Here is a 15,566-nt window from a genome sequence, read left to right as displayed (position 1 = left end):
TGGTTTTGAAGAAGACTAAAAAAAAAAAAAAAAAAAAAAAAGACCCACAATGCCTACCAGATAAATTAGAGGGTGCAAAATTATAAGTCATTCCTTTTTCTTTATGATTTGCTTTCAAAGAACCAGAGTGTAATTTGTGAACTTTTAAAGTGGCCACGATCAATTGTCAGCACAGATGTTTTGTTCTGGCCTGTCATTCGATCTGGTGATCATGGCTCCATGTTGAAAAGTGTTTTAACAAATCAGCTAAACAAGGGTCAGGCATAACAGAGGTAGATCTAAATCAATCTATAAAGTCATGTTGTTCAAAACTTCTTCAAAGACAGCAAAGGTACTGAGAGATGCAACGTCCTACAGACAGGTGTTTTACATTTTAAGTTGATTTAACTCTGTGGGACTCGCCTCGAAAGAGGAGCGAAGGCGTGAAAAAAAAAAATAATAAAGAAAATTTCTGATTCATGGGTCAGAGTCAAATTTTTTACATTAAAATAAAATCTGCAGTTAAAAATGAGTGAAAAGGCAACAAAAAACCCCAAAGGGTACTTTTTTAAACATCTTTAGTATTAAGTTATTTATCAAGATGAATTAATCTTTTTTTTGCAGGAAAGTGTGAGTGTTTTGAAACCAAACTTAAATCTGTTGGGGTTCACGTCTAATTGTCATTTAAATGAAACGTATTCACTTCCAGGCTGTGAACTCACCTCGTCGATGTAGAAGTCAAATATCTGCAGGAGCTGGTTCCCATTCTTCGTCATTTCTGGAATCTCGATGTTTAGCTGCAGATCTCTCACCGGGAAATACCCAAGGTTCTGAATCTGAGAGCCACACAGAGAGAAGGAGAGAGAGAGGGGAATGGTGTGAAACGTTTCCAGGCAGCGTTTTCCTGTATGACGCATTAAAAATAATCGGGTGAGAAAAAAATTCCTTCTCACCTGGAATGTGAAGTTGAAAGGAGGGCCGATAACTCCGGGCTCCTCCAGCGAGAGCTCTGGTTTGATCTCGTAGCGCGTCGGGTTCGAGTCCCTTTTGATGCAAGCAGTAAAAACCAACAGAGGCACCCCACAGTTTTAAGTATTTTCTTTTTGTTTAAGTTTAGATTCCATTTTCACTTGAACTTAGCAAATATATTCTGTATTTCCCCAAGTATAAATAAATAAATAACAGCAATAACTTCAGCAAAGTTACCCGTTTGGTGAGAAGTTAAGGAATTTGACAAACCTGGTGAAGAGAAGGTCTCCCTCATAACTCAGTGAGTAATAAATGTCATTAACATTGTCAGCCCTGTTCACTTCCTCGCCGTCGCTGTAGAGAGAGCGAGTGCACAGCTTTTGTCTTTGTTGAACGTAGAAAACCATGTTTAGAAGAGATCCGTTACATGGAGAAAGTGTGCAGCTTGTACCTGGTGGCCTCCAGCAGAACTCTGAGGTGGTCCAGGAAGACGGCACGACTGAACTCGAACTCCAGGCGAAACGACACCTGCAGCAGCGAAACAAAAAAAGAAAATAATTCTTTCTAAAACCCTGCAGATACAAAAGTGCATCAAATTGAAGTAGATAAGAAGTTGAGAAGTGAATTAATTTCAGTAACGTCACTCAAAAAGTGAAACTCGCATTCATGACAAAGCAATGCACGTCAAGCGATTATTTACCGTTTTGAACATTTATGCAGCTAATAAAAAACATTTATTTTCTCAGTATATTCAAATATTGCATAAGTCCAGTTAAAGACACACTACAGAGAGGTCGGCCTTTTGAAAGGCACGTCTACGTACTAAACAGCCATAAGACCAGCAGACGACCTGGCTTCTCAAATCACCACCGAGTGTGGAGGCTTTTCACTGGTCCTCAGTTTGGATCCTGGATCATTTTCCACTCTTCCTTCAGACTTTATGTTCATCATTTTCTAGTGCATTACACACTTTACATCCACCTCTAAGTGTCTGCTTCAGGAGTGGCTTAACTCAGCTCTTAACTCTGGACTTGGTATTTTAAAAAAGACTTTTTCCTTCCACTGAATGTTCTACTAATATGCTTGGATACATCCTTTTGTGAACAACCAGGTTCTTTCACAATGACCCTTTACTGTCTACCCTCCATCCATCGGGTGTCTAAAGGAGAGCCACCAGTCCTCCTCATGATTGTGTCGGTCACAAGATAACATTTATGTTTTGTTGTTTTTTTCTGTCATATTTAAATTTCTGAAGTTGAATCTGGCGTTTTCATCGGCTCTAAGTCGAAAGCATCCAAATAAATAAAGATAAATGCATGAAGCTTTCACTGTCTGTATACTGAATGCTAATATTCTACAGTCATTCCTTTTGGAAATGGATCGTTGATATAAATAGGCTTTTTGGTGATTTTCTGATTAACTGAGGCGCGTCAGTAAGTCAGAAATGTCTCCACAAGCTGTTTTTACAGATCTACGCTTTGTAAAGGCTCTGAATTATGGATTTAGCATAAACATATCCTGCTGTATTCTCTGGATTTAACCCCAGAAAGTCGTTCACACAGTGGGTGCTACTTAAAGACAGCAGGGGGAAAATCCCTTTAGTTCAGGGCGTTTCAAAACTCTTACAGGGATCAAACAGAAACAGAGACGGAAAAAGAGAGCGATAAGAATATGTTCCCGAACAAAAAGCAAAAACAAACCGGGGTCTGTCAAGCAGCGACGGTCCGATCGGCGCACAGAGCAGGAGCGGAGTCGAGTCGAGCATTGTTTACAATCCTCTGTGGCATAATGAAATCCTGATGGATCCAGTCTGACCACAGAGGAATTCACAACAAGGTTACCGGAGCTTCCCTCCTCCACGTAAAGGCTCGTCTGAGACAAACCGCAGACGCAGCGTGAAGACTGTGACCTTACTGTATTTATTAAGACCAAACAAATGTGACGAGCACGCTACGACTGATGAGTTATGTTCCTTTCATTACAAAAACCTGAAACGAAACACGCAGAAACAAATGCTATCTCGGTTTCCTCCCGCAGTCTGATAAACATGCTCGTCATATTAAGTGGAGATTTTTTAAAAATCGCCTCCAGCTCCGTTTGTTTGGATCTGTGTTGGACTGCTGACCTGTTTTCAGGCACCATGCCCCCTGAAAACTGAACAATGATGGATGGATTTTTAACTACGACACGTCAATAATGTGTGCAGTGAAAAAAGATAAGCATCCCTTTGGATGGTTTTAAAATTGTAATTTTGTTAAATATGTTCAGAACCTTTTTGGACATAAATAACGTAAAATCCACTGTGCAAACATATTAGGTCGTTGTACACCTACTGCGCCTTACAGAAGTACTAATACCCCCATGAATCTTTCACTCTTTGGCACTTTGCAAACCTCCATGAATTAAATTGGAATTTCCTATTATTGACCAAATTGTAAGTAATGTCTTATTGGGAAGTGGAAGTGGAAGGAAAACTGCATGTTTTTGCTAGTTTTGGTGCAAAAACCACCTGTAGGGATTTTATGCCTACAGCAGAACATCTGCAGGATCTGAGCGTGTTTGTGATTCTTCTTGGCAAAATAGCTCCAACTCAAAAACTGGATTTACTGAAAGGAATGTGTGAAGATGATTTTCTTCAGAGCTCAGTAATATAAGGGTTTTGACTAGACCGTTGTAACAATTAAACCAGGGATGTGAAAAACCAGTCGTCATGATGCCGTTTGTTCAGTAATGTCCTGTAACAAAACTCAGGGATCCCTGCAAACGTTGGTTTTTATCATGAAACAATGCTTACTTAATTAAATACACTTGAACTGAATGGAATACAGTGATGCTTGTTGTTGTAATGTGACATAAGTGTTAAAAAATGTTGTAATATTTAGACTTATTTTTTAAAACTGACTTCTGTTCAACTTTAACTAGAGTTAATGGTAGAGAAATCCGTCTCTCATTGCTCTGTGAATAAAGATGCATTTGAGAAAATTTGTTTTTGCCCTGGGAATATGAAAACATCTTTCAACTGCATGTACAAAAAAACTTGGACTTTGAAATAAAAAAATAAAAAAATAAATGTTGATGATAGTAGCTAACACGCTGTCATAGCCAGTCTAAATTAAAATGTATGGTGTCTATGCTAGTCCTGCAGGAACACTTCAATGCTAAATAGCTTTATTCTGCATCAATTGAAGTCTTTGCCCAAATCATCTGACAATATTCAAGCTGGGAGATAATTAAAGTTCTTACTACTAGCTTAATCACATCAGCTGGCAGAAATGTATCTCAATAAAGCCAAAACCCTACCCATACTCCCTACAACAGCTTCTGTGTCCTGACCAAGACAATTTGTTATCCGTGTCTCTTTTCTTTTTTCCCCACTGGTCTCTTTCTTGTTTTCTTTTCTCCAACCACAATGCCTCCGAAAGAGGAAGGCTGACCGGCACTGTGAAGATTCCTGCTACAAGCTCGGGGAAAAAAAACGAAACAATCTCTGCAGTGGGGACATAAACTGGAGTGAAACATGCTGAGAGGGGAATCTTAATTAAACAAAGACACCAACTAATGAGCACCAGTAGGTGCAAACTACGAGTGGATCCACAAGAAGCTGACCAGGACGGCCACCAACGTGTGCACAACGTTAAAGTTTAAAGTTCACAGTTCACAGTATTTTTTTTTTAATCTTTTTTGTATTCTGCACTGGAGTGAAGTAACCAAAGAAGGCAAAACTGCCTTTTTCCTAAAAAAAAAAAGGAAAAGAAAAAAGAAGAAGCTTGCATCAAAGTTCCTATTTTCCTTCAGTGAAAGAGTGGTTCGGACTGGTTTGGCAGTTGCCCAGGTGTACAATCATCCTTGTTTAACATTCACCACATTTTTAAAAGGAACTTGACCAGAGCAGTCCAGCTTTGTGGCTCTGGATGCTGTTCAGGCCGAATGAGCGGGTATGAATCACTCCGGGAGATTTAAAGGGTGCTCCAGGTTCAGCTGCCGGAGAGCCCCGGCGCAGAGATGCTGGATGCTTTGTTGCCCCGGCGACGAGCATTGTTTGCTATAAATACATGGTTTGAGCTTCTTCCTTTATTTCTCCACAAAAGATTTTACGTGAATATGGAAAGCGAGGGAGATTATCATCACCACATGAGCAGAAAAGACGGGTTTTAGACATAAAAAGAGGAGTTTAGGTGCTTTTATATGAACGGCGAGATAAAAGACCAATGTCATCCTTATCTGGGTTCGTCCAAACATCACCTTCTAAATAATAAAGTTAAGTCTCTTCCCTTTAAAAAAAAAAAAAAAAAAGAACACACACAACAATGTGGAGTCCCGTAAATAGTGCTGACTTTAAAGCTGAGTGGAGAGGGTTAGAAACAGCAGCATTGACAGTAAAATCAGAAACAGATGAGGGAAAAATAAGATCTCAACATTTTTCTCTCCATTTCACCTGGTGCCACAGTGATGAAGCAAAGGGGAGAAAAAAAGAAAATCGTGTTTCCTGCACCAGGTTAGTGTTTATGGGGGGGATGGAGGACTGGCTGGTGATCTCCAGATATCGCTTAGCAATAGGTGGGGCAGAGCACTAAGGACAGAACCAGTCACACAAATATTCACTGCATGGGGAGAACATGAAAACTCCATGAAGAGAAGCCAAAAATTATTAAATAAAAATTAATAACAAAAAGCTTTGTGCAAAAATAAAAACTAAACACAAGCCACAGTTTTCTAGATTGCACAGCCACCGTTAGCAGCATTTACTTGAATTAGTTATTCTGTGTCTCATTGTTGTGGAGACATTTTTACTTGCTTTCCATCCCATTGTTGCTCCAGTTCATCGAGGTTTGCAGACATTCTTTCTGGCTGCCTACAGTACATATAAAGTGTTTCCAGGCAGAGGAACAACTTAATAGAGAGGTAAAATCACTCATACAGCTTTCACTTAAACTGCGACAATATTTGTAATTTTTTTTTTGTATCATCTTTAGCTAATTTTTTTTAACTGAGCTGTTTTTCTTCAGTTACTATGACCGGAAGAATTTAACCTTATTTTACTTTCATACTGTGCTGTTTCTATTCACTTCCTGCTTGCAAATTTCTCACTTGTGGGACTAAGAAAGAATTACCTTAATTTCTAAATCTCTTTAGTTAGAAAACTGGTTACTGCAGCTGTGTATGGCTAATATCTACTGAAAGATCACAACCTGCAACTTATGACTATTTTCTTTGTTTGAAAATCCATTATGCATTTGCATAAATCACTATGCCATTTTTCTTTTTTAATTATTAGCAGTCTTTAAGTGGACATGAAATAGGGAGGCGAGAGAATCGGAGACATGCAGCGGATGCCCCGAGATCTGGAGTCAAACCCAGGACCCAGTCTCATCAGCTGAGCCACCCGGCGCTCCCATCACGCCGTTTTTAAGACTCTATTCAAGACAGCAGAAATTAGCTTGGTTCAGCTGAAGAACTGACTCTTTTGCTTCTCTTTTGTTATCTACAACGAGTAATATGTTCACTGTTTATCAGCTTCTTAACAGACCCGATTTTGGCAAGACACTACTCACCTATAAACAAAGCTTGACTGACAAATCCTAGCCAGGAACTTTCTAAAACTTGAATGTTTTTTTGGGAAAAAAAAAAAAAAAAAAAAAAAAAAAAAAAAAAAAATCACTGCCATCTAATTCTAAGGAATGTTTAAAATCTCTTCAAGGCTTCGTTTTTAAAGCTCTAATTGAAATTGTACTGTGCAACCTTCTTGATTCCAGAGCCGACTGAGTTTTATTTGCTTAAGCAGTTCCTCCTCTTGCTTTGCGGTTGAACTTTCAGATTTAGAGTTCAAGCGGCTAGAAGTGAAGTCGGGAATTAAGAGCTTTAGGGAGAAAAAGGTATTAGGTTGCAGCAATTTAACAGGGTTGTGAGGGATGTTATCTACTCCCAGGCCTATAAATAAATCCCACTTAAATCCATTCTGGATACAAATTAAGATATGAATGCTGATTGCAATCTTGAACGTGTTGTTTGGTTTAATCGAGCTGTTAAATCAGATGCAATAAAAAGAAAATGCAGATGAAGGTCATCTCAAAGCAGCAACTTATGTTTTCAAAGTTATTATCTCTTACAAAATTATTAGTTTTTTTTAGTATGGAATGTGATTTTAAAGTAATTCACATTGTGTTTGTCATACCTGTGATTTGGCTCGCATGAAAGGTGCGCTGACGTTGCAGATCTTCTCATTTCTCTTCTTCTCCTCTGTGCTGCAGTCGATTTTGATTTCTGAGGTGTCCTGAAATAATAGACAACGTTCAGATTTTATCGCACGGAAGAAGACGAAACTGCAGACCAGGTTACAGATCGAGGCGTACCTTCACTATGAGGCTCGAGAAGCGCAGGTTGGGCGTGTATGTGATGTTGACCAGGGCGTTGTAGGCGTTCTCGCCTCTGTTCTCCAGTTTGACGTCCACCACCATCCTCTTTTTGCTTCCCTCAACGACCCGCAGTGACCCTTCCGACCCTGCTCCGCCCTGATGGCGGCAGAAAACGCCTCGAGACTGCACAGGACGAGCACAGAACTGTCTGGGAGACAGTGAAAACAGAAGCCAGAAGTTGAGTTTACGGAGTGCAGGTGGGAGAGAAAATGCTTCTTTTACATATATGCATAATTGTGGCTATAAATTTTGAGACCAACAGAAGTGTTTTCTTTGCAGACTTTACTGTTTCGGTACTGTTACGTGTTTTTGTCAGTGTCTTGTTCTGGTTTCTTTTTCAACCTTTCAACCATCTCTCCAGACATCGACAGCTTCTGATGTTCTAGCCAGAAGCTTAATGTAACTTAGGTGAGTCAACTTTACAATTGATGTTTTTTGTGATGTGAAAGTTATTGTTCATTACTGACTTGCTGTGGATTATTGGGCTAAGGGGCTTTGATCCCATTTATTCATAGACGTATTTTTTTAGGAGAACTATGAGTAAGCAACCATTATCAAGATGATCCGCTGTTGCTGACTCAGGGGTAGTGGAAGGACTCATTGTTTCTTGTTTGGACAGATGTTGCAAACAGTTTGATCCTCCCGCAGTCTTAAGAGACGGGGTCATTTGACCTGACATGCTTTTTACCTTGTGCGTTTTTTTTTTTTTTACAAGGGTTTTCTTTTTGTAGTTTCGGGAACTGACGGTCTTACGGGACACCCCTCATGCCCCTGCTCCCTGCTGTCCGTGTCACATCTAAGTTGTTACAGGATGCATCACCTGAGAAAATAACTTCCCCCAAGTCTCTCAAGTCACATTTCACAACTTCCTGCATAGTCCTTGATGTTTTTCTTATTTAGAAGAAGCCACTTTGTTGCCTTTCTTTACAATATGTTAGCCCTCCTAAAAATTCTGCAGGAACATCCTTAAGCAAGCTTTGCCCTGGTGTCAACCTTTGGCTGAATCATTTTAAGGAGAGGATCCTAAACCTTCCTGAACTTTTTGGAGAATTCCATTCACTTTCCAAACATTTACCCACTGCTACATGTGCCGTGATTATTGTAAGTGTACCCACTTTCGAGTCATCAGGTCGTTTGCGCTCTGCAGCGACAGGTCCGGCATGCAGCGGTCGTCCTCATCACAGCCATTCCAGAAGGGCAGCTGCTCAGACAAATGGATCCCTTTGTTAGCAATTTTACTTTGGCTCAGTCTAATAATTGTTCATCAACTTAAAAGTATCCTCACCTCAGTCTTTACAACGGCAGGCCAGCTGTCATCCAGAACTGGTCCCTCGTCTGTTTCTTCCAGTCCTACTTGCACAGCGAACACTATGGGTCTTGCATAATCCGTGGTCTCCTATATATAAATAAGGAAGCCAGTTCGCTCAAACAGCAATCACTGACATAGGTTCGTCACTACAACTCTTGGCAATGACTCCTATATTTTGCCACAGACTCTCAAGAGCATCTCTGAAGGCATACATTGTTTAAACTCAATAACAACCAAAAGTTAAAGCTCATTTTTCATGAGTGAATTTATTACATTTGTTACTTTTTTATCTGAAGAAACAAAGCAACTGAGAGAAAATGCTGGGTACATGGTAGAATTGGGATTGGTCATAAAGTGTCGGAAAGATCAACCAATCAAATCCTTCATCTATGTAGGTGGGCTTTATAATCACAGTCACTTATGTCTCTGTAGAGAAAAACAATAACAGTTGAGCCTGAGGGCTTCTTCACTGCAGAGTTAGCTGACTTCCCTCAGCAGCAGAGAGGCTGTAACAGAAAGGCTGAAGCCGACCAGCTCAGTGTGGCAATCTGAGTCACACCTTTAACATAATGTCAGAAATTATGGCTAGAAGAAGACTCAGCAAGTGTAGAGCAGAAAGACAAGCATTTGAGTGGCTTTTCAGCTCTTCAGCCTGCGCTGCAGGGTGAATTTTAGTTTTGAAAATGGACGCTACTTATTTTGGAAAAACTTTGCTTAAGTCAGGTAATTTCCAATTAAATTAATGGGACTACGCACTGAAGTTTTCCTAGCATTTAGGAAATTCTAGGAAAACTAAAATTTACCTGGTAAGCTGCTGGACTACTGAGAGACTCATCAGTAAAGGCATAAAAGGAGACAATAGCATATTACTACAATGTACATTTGCCTTATCAAAAGAATGACATACAGTTTCATTATTCATTCTCAGGTGCATAGTTTTCTGTTTTGTTTTGGGGGTTTTTGTCTAAAAACTTCCTTGCTCAGCAACAAGAATGGGGTAAAGGCCATTCTTCTCTGGAAAACAGAACAGAATAACTGGGTGCTGGTTTTAAGTCACAGTCCTGCTGTGGACTTACTGTGAAATTAAAACGAAACCAAAAAATGTGATTGATAAATGACTAATAAGTCTCTCTCTGAATCAATCGTTGTCAATCGAATAAGTTGGAAGGGAAAATGGTAATATTCTTAAATTGTGGCCGAGGACGGCGCAAAATCAATCACAGGACAACCTTTGGACAACCCTGTCCAAAATCTTTGTTTTGAAATAAAGTGTGGTTTAGATTTCATAGATTGTTGTTTCGATCAGTTCTTTGTTTTAGCTTTCTGGTGCTTTCTGTGTGGATGGTTTTGTGTGTTTGGTTACCGTCTTTCATTCTGCATTCAACCAAAGAGTTCCTGAGTGTGATGGTTTGATTAACGGTCAGAGGATTTACCACAAACACTAGAAATGTATTGTTTTTCTGGATGTTAGTTTTCTTTTGCGTATGAATTATTGGACTTCTACAACAGGATCTGATCAGAAGATCTTGCTCACTGAGCCACGGTTTACCACTGTACTTTACTAATGACACTGCAGAAGTACATCATGTTCAGCTGCGTCTATTAGCTAGAAGCAGCAATCGTACGCATCAGAACACATTTAAATGATATAAAGTACAAGAACATCAGAATTTTCCCTACGAATCCTCCTTGTTTGAGATGTCAGTCCTTTGACTATCAATATATAAAATTAACAATCAAAAACATAATTTTGGCTTCATGCCGTCATGTGACTTTGGTTTTCCACCTTGTGAGCCTCACCATGACGTGGAAGTAGATGTGTTCGCAGGCTTCACCTCCAGTAAGCAGCGTCAGGTTTTGAGGCTGCATCTTGCTCGGCTGATCCATCACGGCCCGAGGGTTGAAACGTCTCTCCAAAATGGAGACGTTATACCTGATCCCTGATTGGACCAGAAACGGAATTAGCAGTGGCCACTTCTGTAAATAAACAGTTACATTTTAATTCATAGAAGTTTGGCTGATTGAATAAAATTCATGGAGAATAATATCACTGAAAAAAAAAATAAATAAAAAATCTCTTGACTTAGTGTATTTTATCAACGTGTGACCATCCCATACAGGAATCCAAACTCTGTGGCTTTCCCCAGAACACATTGTGCTAGATGTTATTTGGTTGTGGGCTTATGTTGTAATGGAATGAGGAAAAATCTACTGAGTCTGAAATTATTCATGCATTATGTTTGAGGTCAGCAAGAGAGTTGGAAACCTGCAAGACTCTTAATGCAGAAATGAAATTCATATGTGGAGATATCAGTTATAAAGTTTTGGTTCTTTTTTTTTATGTTACAACTCTAACTTGAAACGTCTAAGGGCTTCACAGCCGATTTCTGTTTTAAAAAAATAAATGTAAAAATCTGGGTCTTTGTTTTGTAGACAATGCTCAGAAATACTGTAAATAGATAAACATAAATGAGATTAACTTCGATCGAGGCAGGAGAAAAATTCGTCAGGCCGCAGGAACCTCTCGATCACCAGAACATCTGCCACGCATTACTCGGTAGACATGACGAAGGGAAAAAAATCAAACAAATGTGTTCTGCAGCATTCAGCCATGAAGGGCAAGATAACTCCCCTTTTCTCTGCCTCTTTTCTGTTCTGGCAAGGCCAGTAGATTTGATGAAGATGTCGCCAGGTCAAAAGTTTAACTCCCCCTGTGCACAATGAGGCGGCGCTCTGATGCTACTGCTGCTAAAACAAATGGTAAGCACAGTAATAACCACACTTCCTGTGGGTCACTTTTGGTGCCACAGCGCTCTTCGTTTTAGGATTACGCCAATTTATCAGCCAGCCGATTTGTCGATTTAATGGCGCCAATTTCCTTAATTTTGGGAAATCGGTGATCGGCCAATACTTACATGTGAGGCCGATCTGATTCCTCGATCTTATCTACCTCAGCACTGGTCTGAGAATCACAGCAATCGGTGCACCCTTGCTTCTTTTTGCGCGCTTTGCAAGAGAGTGGTCAACATTTCTATATTGTGAATAGAAGCAACTGGAGATGCAGATCTATACACAGTTAAAGAAGCATCTGAATGTGGCAGAGTTGTACCGACGTAGCAGTTTTCAAGGCCGCAGCTTCATTTTGGCAGAGAAGAAGCAGCGAGGCCAGAATCTCTTACCGCTAGTAAAGCTTTTTCTCTGGACAGAACGAGCCATTACAGTTTTTACAGGCGGCCAGAACGCAGCAGGGCTTTGCAAGCCTTTATTAAACTTATTTAATCACTTTAATAACCTAATACTTTCAATCAATTTTGAAACAATTATATTTGAATTGTAAAAAAAAAAAAAGGATTTGTTGATCCTAAGGCTAATAAAAGAAGTCAACAGATCTCACGAGTCTAATGGTTGTGTAACTAAACATATTTCTGTAACCTATTTTTGAGTTTCTGACTGAATTACAACAAACATAATAGGTATTACATAAAACAGCTTGGACAACTGATACAGGAGGGAAGGAAGCAGCAAACTGCAGATGTTATCCCTGCATATGATTGTTTTTGCTGGCTCACCTATTTCCTGCGTGGGAGGAATGGCCGTCCTGGCAGTGATGTTGAAGCACACGATCGCTGACATGCAAGTCACGTCTTTGCCACCTCGCTGACAGTCTTTGACAAAGATATTCACCTTGCTGGGCTCAAACCTGACATTGGCGTATATCCGCACAACGCTCCTTGACCTGTGAGGGTCACAAAGGCGGTGAGGCTTAGGAGTGTTTCTGGAAAACATTTTCTGAGAGTTTTAGCGTAAAATAATAATTGCACTAGCAGAGTTTTATATACGGACCAGAGGAGAACGGCAGCACCGAGGGAACCCACTGCCAGGTCCACTAAACCATCGTCGTTCATGTCCATGTTGCCATGGATACTGCGGCCGAAGTACTGCAGGCCCGGAGCCAGATCTACCGCTGCTATTCTCTGGACGACAGACAGCAGACGAAGAATGTGTTTAAATTATTACAACACCAGCTTTTATTGAAAAGAAGAAAGTTTTATTTGTGAAGTAACAAGAACATAATTTCCTAATGATTATTATTATTTATATTACATTACATTAAATATCACCAGCATCTTGGAATAATAAAAGCAAAAAAAAAAAAGGTAATTGAGGACATTTTAAATAATTTTCATTCAGCAGTCTATAAATTTTGTAGTTTTTTTTATTACTTTGTTCAGTGTGATTGATCCCTTTTCAGTCACACTGACTGAATTATTATTCTGCATCTCCTTTCTGCATTTCCTATGTTGCTCAGGATACACTATTGTAACTCCATATTCCAGCTGCATCTGAACTTTTTGCTCTGGTTTCTGTTGCTTTTTTAGCAGCAACTTGTATTTAATTATGGATTTAACTTCTACAGACTAAAGGCCATGAGCCTCCATTTGAGTCTTCAGATAATCAACAGTGACAAGTTAAGTTTTAGTATTGAATCTGTGTTATTTTTCGACACTTAAAAAGACTCTTTTAAAGCCAAAACATTAAATTAAAAAAAATAAATGCAGCAACTTATTAATATAACAAAACACAACTCTGTTTTAATTCAAGGGTGTAAAATTTACAGTGCACTGGACCTTAAGGACAGATCAGAGTAAATTTCTCATGATGGTATAATTTTTCTTCCTGGGCTGAAGTTGAATGCGCCATATATCAACTAGCGCCTCTAGTGGTCAAATGATGAAACAATCATGAGATTAGTCAACCACGTCTAGCGTCTGTCATCCTGAGTTGAGTAAATCTTCATCAGTGCAGACAGTGTCTGCTGATGTTACTGCTGTGACATTTTCATTGAGCTTGTGTAAACTGTCCTGTCCAGTTCCACTAAACCTTTGCATTTTGTGGTAATAAGTATATCTTAGCTTGGTGGTTTCCACCACGCTGAAAATGCTTTTATTTTTTCAACAAACTCAAGATGATGTGGTACATAATTTTAAATATGTAGATAAATCACAAGTAAAGAAACGTTTCAAGCTTAAAAAAAATCTCAGTTCAAAGAAATCCAACCTAACCCTATGTGAACAACATTAGTTATTGTCTGTTATTAACTGGCATATTCACAGATACTTGAAGTAACGTCTGATAATGTCAGGCTCACGAATGTATTTTAGGCATTTCAAATTCAGTAGAAGTGTAAATGCGTTTGGAAAAAAAAAGTAAAACATAAAAAACTTATGTTCATCTGTAATTTTTTACGGATGCCCTACCTGTTTGTATTTTCGTAGTATTCTGTTGTGGTGGCTAAAGAAAACGTAAATGGCGCCTTTGTGGTCGTCTTCCAGCGGAGCTCCCACCACCAGGTCGTTGAAGCCGTCGCCATTGAGATCAGGGACCGGAGCGAGAGACGAGCCGAAGCGAGCGTTCTGGCCGCCGTTGTGGATCTCCAACGCTCCTTCTGGGACAAAACGATTCTGAGCCGAGAAGGAAAAAGGTACATGTATCAAATAAACCATTAGAGAAATCTTGCCCACAATTGGTATTGATTGTGGCACAGTTTTAAAAATATGGCATTTGATCGACTAATAAACTAGTTGATTTGAGCAACATTTGCTTTGGACGTAAGCTAAAATGTGACTTAAATGCCCTTTCTATAAAAATACAGCTTGCACTTCTATGTCTTTTGAATGTTTCCCATCAAAGGTTTTGTTGTCTACATATAGAGAAAGACTAGATTTGTGCTGTGTAAAAATATCCTGATAAGCAGCAACATCAAAACCAGGAGCCTGACAGGCTGCAGGTCTTCTTTAGCTGCGACTCGTTGAACTCCAGAGGATCTCTGTCGATGTGTTGCACACGCAGATCTTACCAGTAGATCCTTTAAGTCTTGTCTACGATATGGAGCCTACGTAGACTGGATGTTCACATTCCAGACATGTTGGAAAACATCCAGCTGGTCAGAATTAGGAGACCAGCTTAACGCCTCTGCCTGTTTTTGATGTTCAGCTAAAGAGCGGAGTAGTTTCAGACATCCTGCCGTCACCGCTGCAAAAAGCCACTTTTTAGATTTAGAGTGGTCAACAAAAATATTTAGGTGGGTACCTAATGAAAACAAACTAGCATCTTTTGTCTTAAAAGTTCCATAAAACACAGCATCTTTTTTTACTACAACCTTTGCTCCATGCAAAAAATATCACTCATCACATTCTAAAAAAAACTATGTGAAGTCTGTATGTGGTGCCAAAATGTAGTCACTGAATCCCTGGTAATAGCCAGCCTTGCACTTACAAGTTGCTAAAATCAATGATTGTACTTCACCTCACCAAATTTATTTCGGGAGACTCTGTCTGCTGTGAACAAGAGTCAACATGGTAAACTGAACAAATAGCAATTTATGCTCCTTTTCGTGCTATATGCTCCAGCAACAAGGTAAGCAATGTTTTTTTACAACCAGTGCGTATTGTTAAGAATCTGGCAAGATGGTGTTTTGGATAATCATAAAAAAGACCCAGATTCTACAGATTAAAAACAAAAGTCTCACATACTGACGTCTTTTTAACGAGGACACACTGATCAATGGCGAAGAAGATTCAAAGATGTGATGGTCACAGACAAAAACGAGGGGAAGCATTTATTAAGTTTATATATCATAAAAACACATGTACCCAAGTGAAACAGCAAGTAAGCTCAATTTTAATCAGTTGAGTGTTGGCCAAAAATTACCCTTCAAAATAGCATTTTGACTTTTTGTTTCTCAAAGAAAATCATATCCTACATGTAGGAACTGTATGTGTTCTGTTCGTTTCCCAGTAGAACGCTGATCGGGATGTGAAAGGACCCTCCATCCTTGGATTGAAACGTTTTAACGAGAGAAAGAAAGTTATTGTGCTTTGCATTCATTAGAGTTT

General features: G+C 39.4%; 1 protein-coding gene across 6 annotated transcripts in view; it reads right to left on the bottom strand.

Annotated features, from left to right (window-relative positions):
- The window catches only part of itga11a (integrin, alpha 11a), a 64,457-nt gene that overhangs the window by 5,987 nt on the left and 42,904 nt on the right, over nt 1–15,566 (bottom strand). For all 6 annotated transcript variants that reach the window (XM_015040156.1, XM_015040157.1, XM_015040158.1 and 3 more), the window contains 12 exons: nt 13,929–14,132; nt 12,514–12,644; nt 12,240–12,406; nt 10,471–10,610; nt 8,647–8,757; nt 8,477–8,562; nt 7,299–7,509; nt 7,121–7,219; nt 1,400–1,476; nt 1,219–1,302; nt 933–1,023; nt 702–815 (listed from right to left, as the gene is read on the bottom strand). In XM_015040156.1, the coding sequence (XP_014895642.1) occupies nt 702–815; nt 933–1,023; nt 1,219–1,302; nt 1,400–1,476; nt 7,121–7,219; nt 7,299–7,509; nt 8,477–8,562; nt 8,647–8,757; nt 10,471–10,610; nt 12,240–12,406; nt 12,514–12,644; nt 13,929–14,132 (1,515 nt within the window). The remainder of the gene's footprint in view (nt 1–701; nt 816–932; nt 1,024–1,218; nt 1,303–1,399; nt 1,477–7,120; nt 7,220–7,298; nt 7,510–8,476; nt 8,563–8,646; nt 8,758–10,470; nt 10,611–12,239; nt 12,407–12,513; nt 12,645–13,928; nt 14,133–15,566) is intronic.

Source organism: Poecilia latipinna, unplaced genomic scaffold, assembly GCF_001443285.1.
Source record: "Poecilia latipinna isolate Pla-1442-1.1 unplaced genomic scaffold, P_latipinna-1.0 Scaffold498, whole genome shotgun sequence".
NCBI lineage: Eukaryota > Metazoa > Chordata > Actinopteri > Cyprinodontiformes > Poeciliidae > Poecilia > Poecilia latipinna.
The sequence above is the reverse complement of the archived record's forward strand: the minus strand, read 5'-3'. Positions and strand labels throughout refer to the sequence as shown.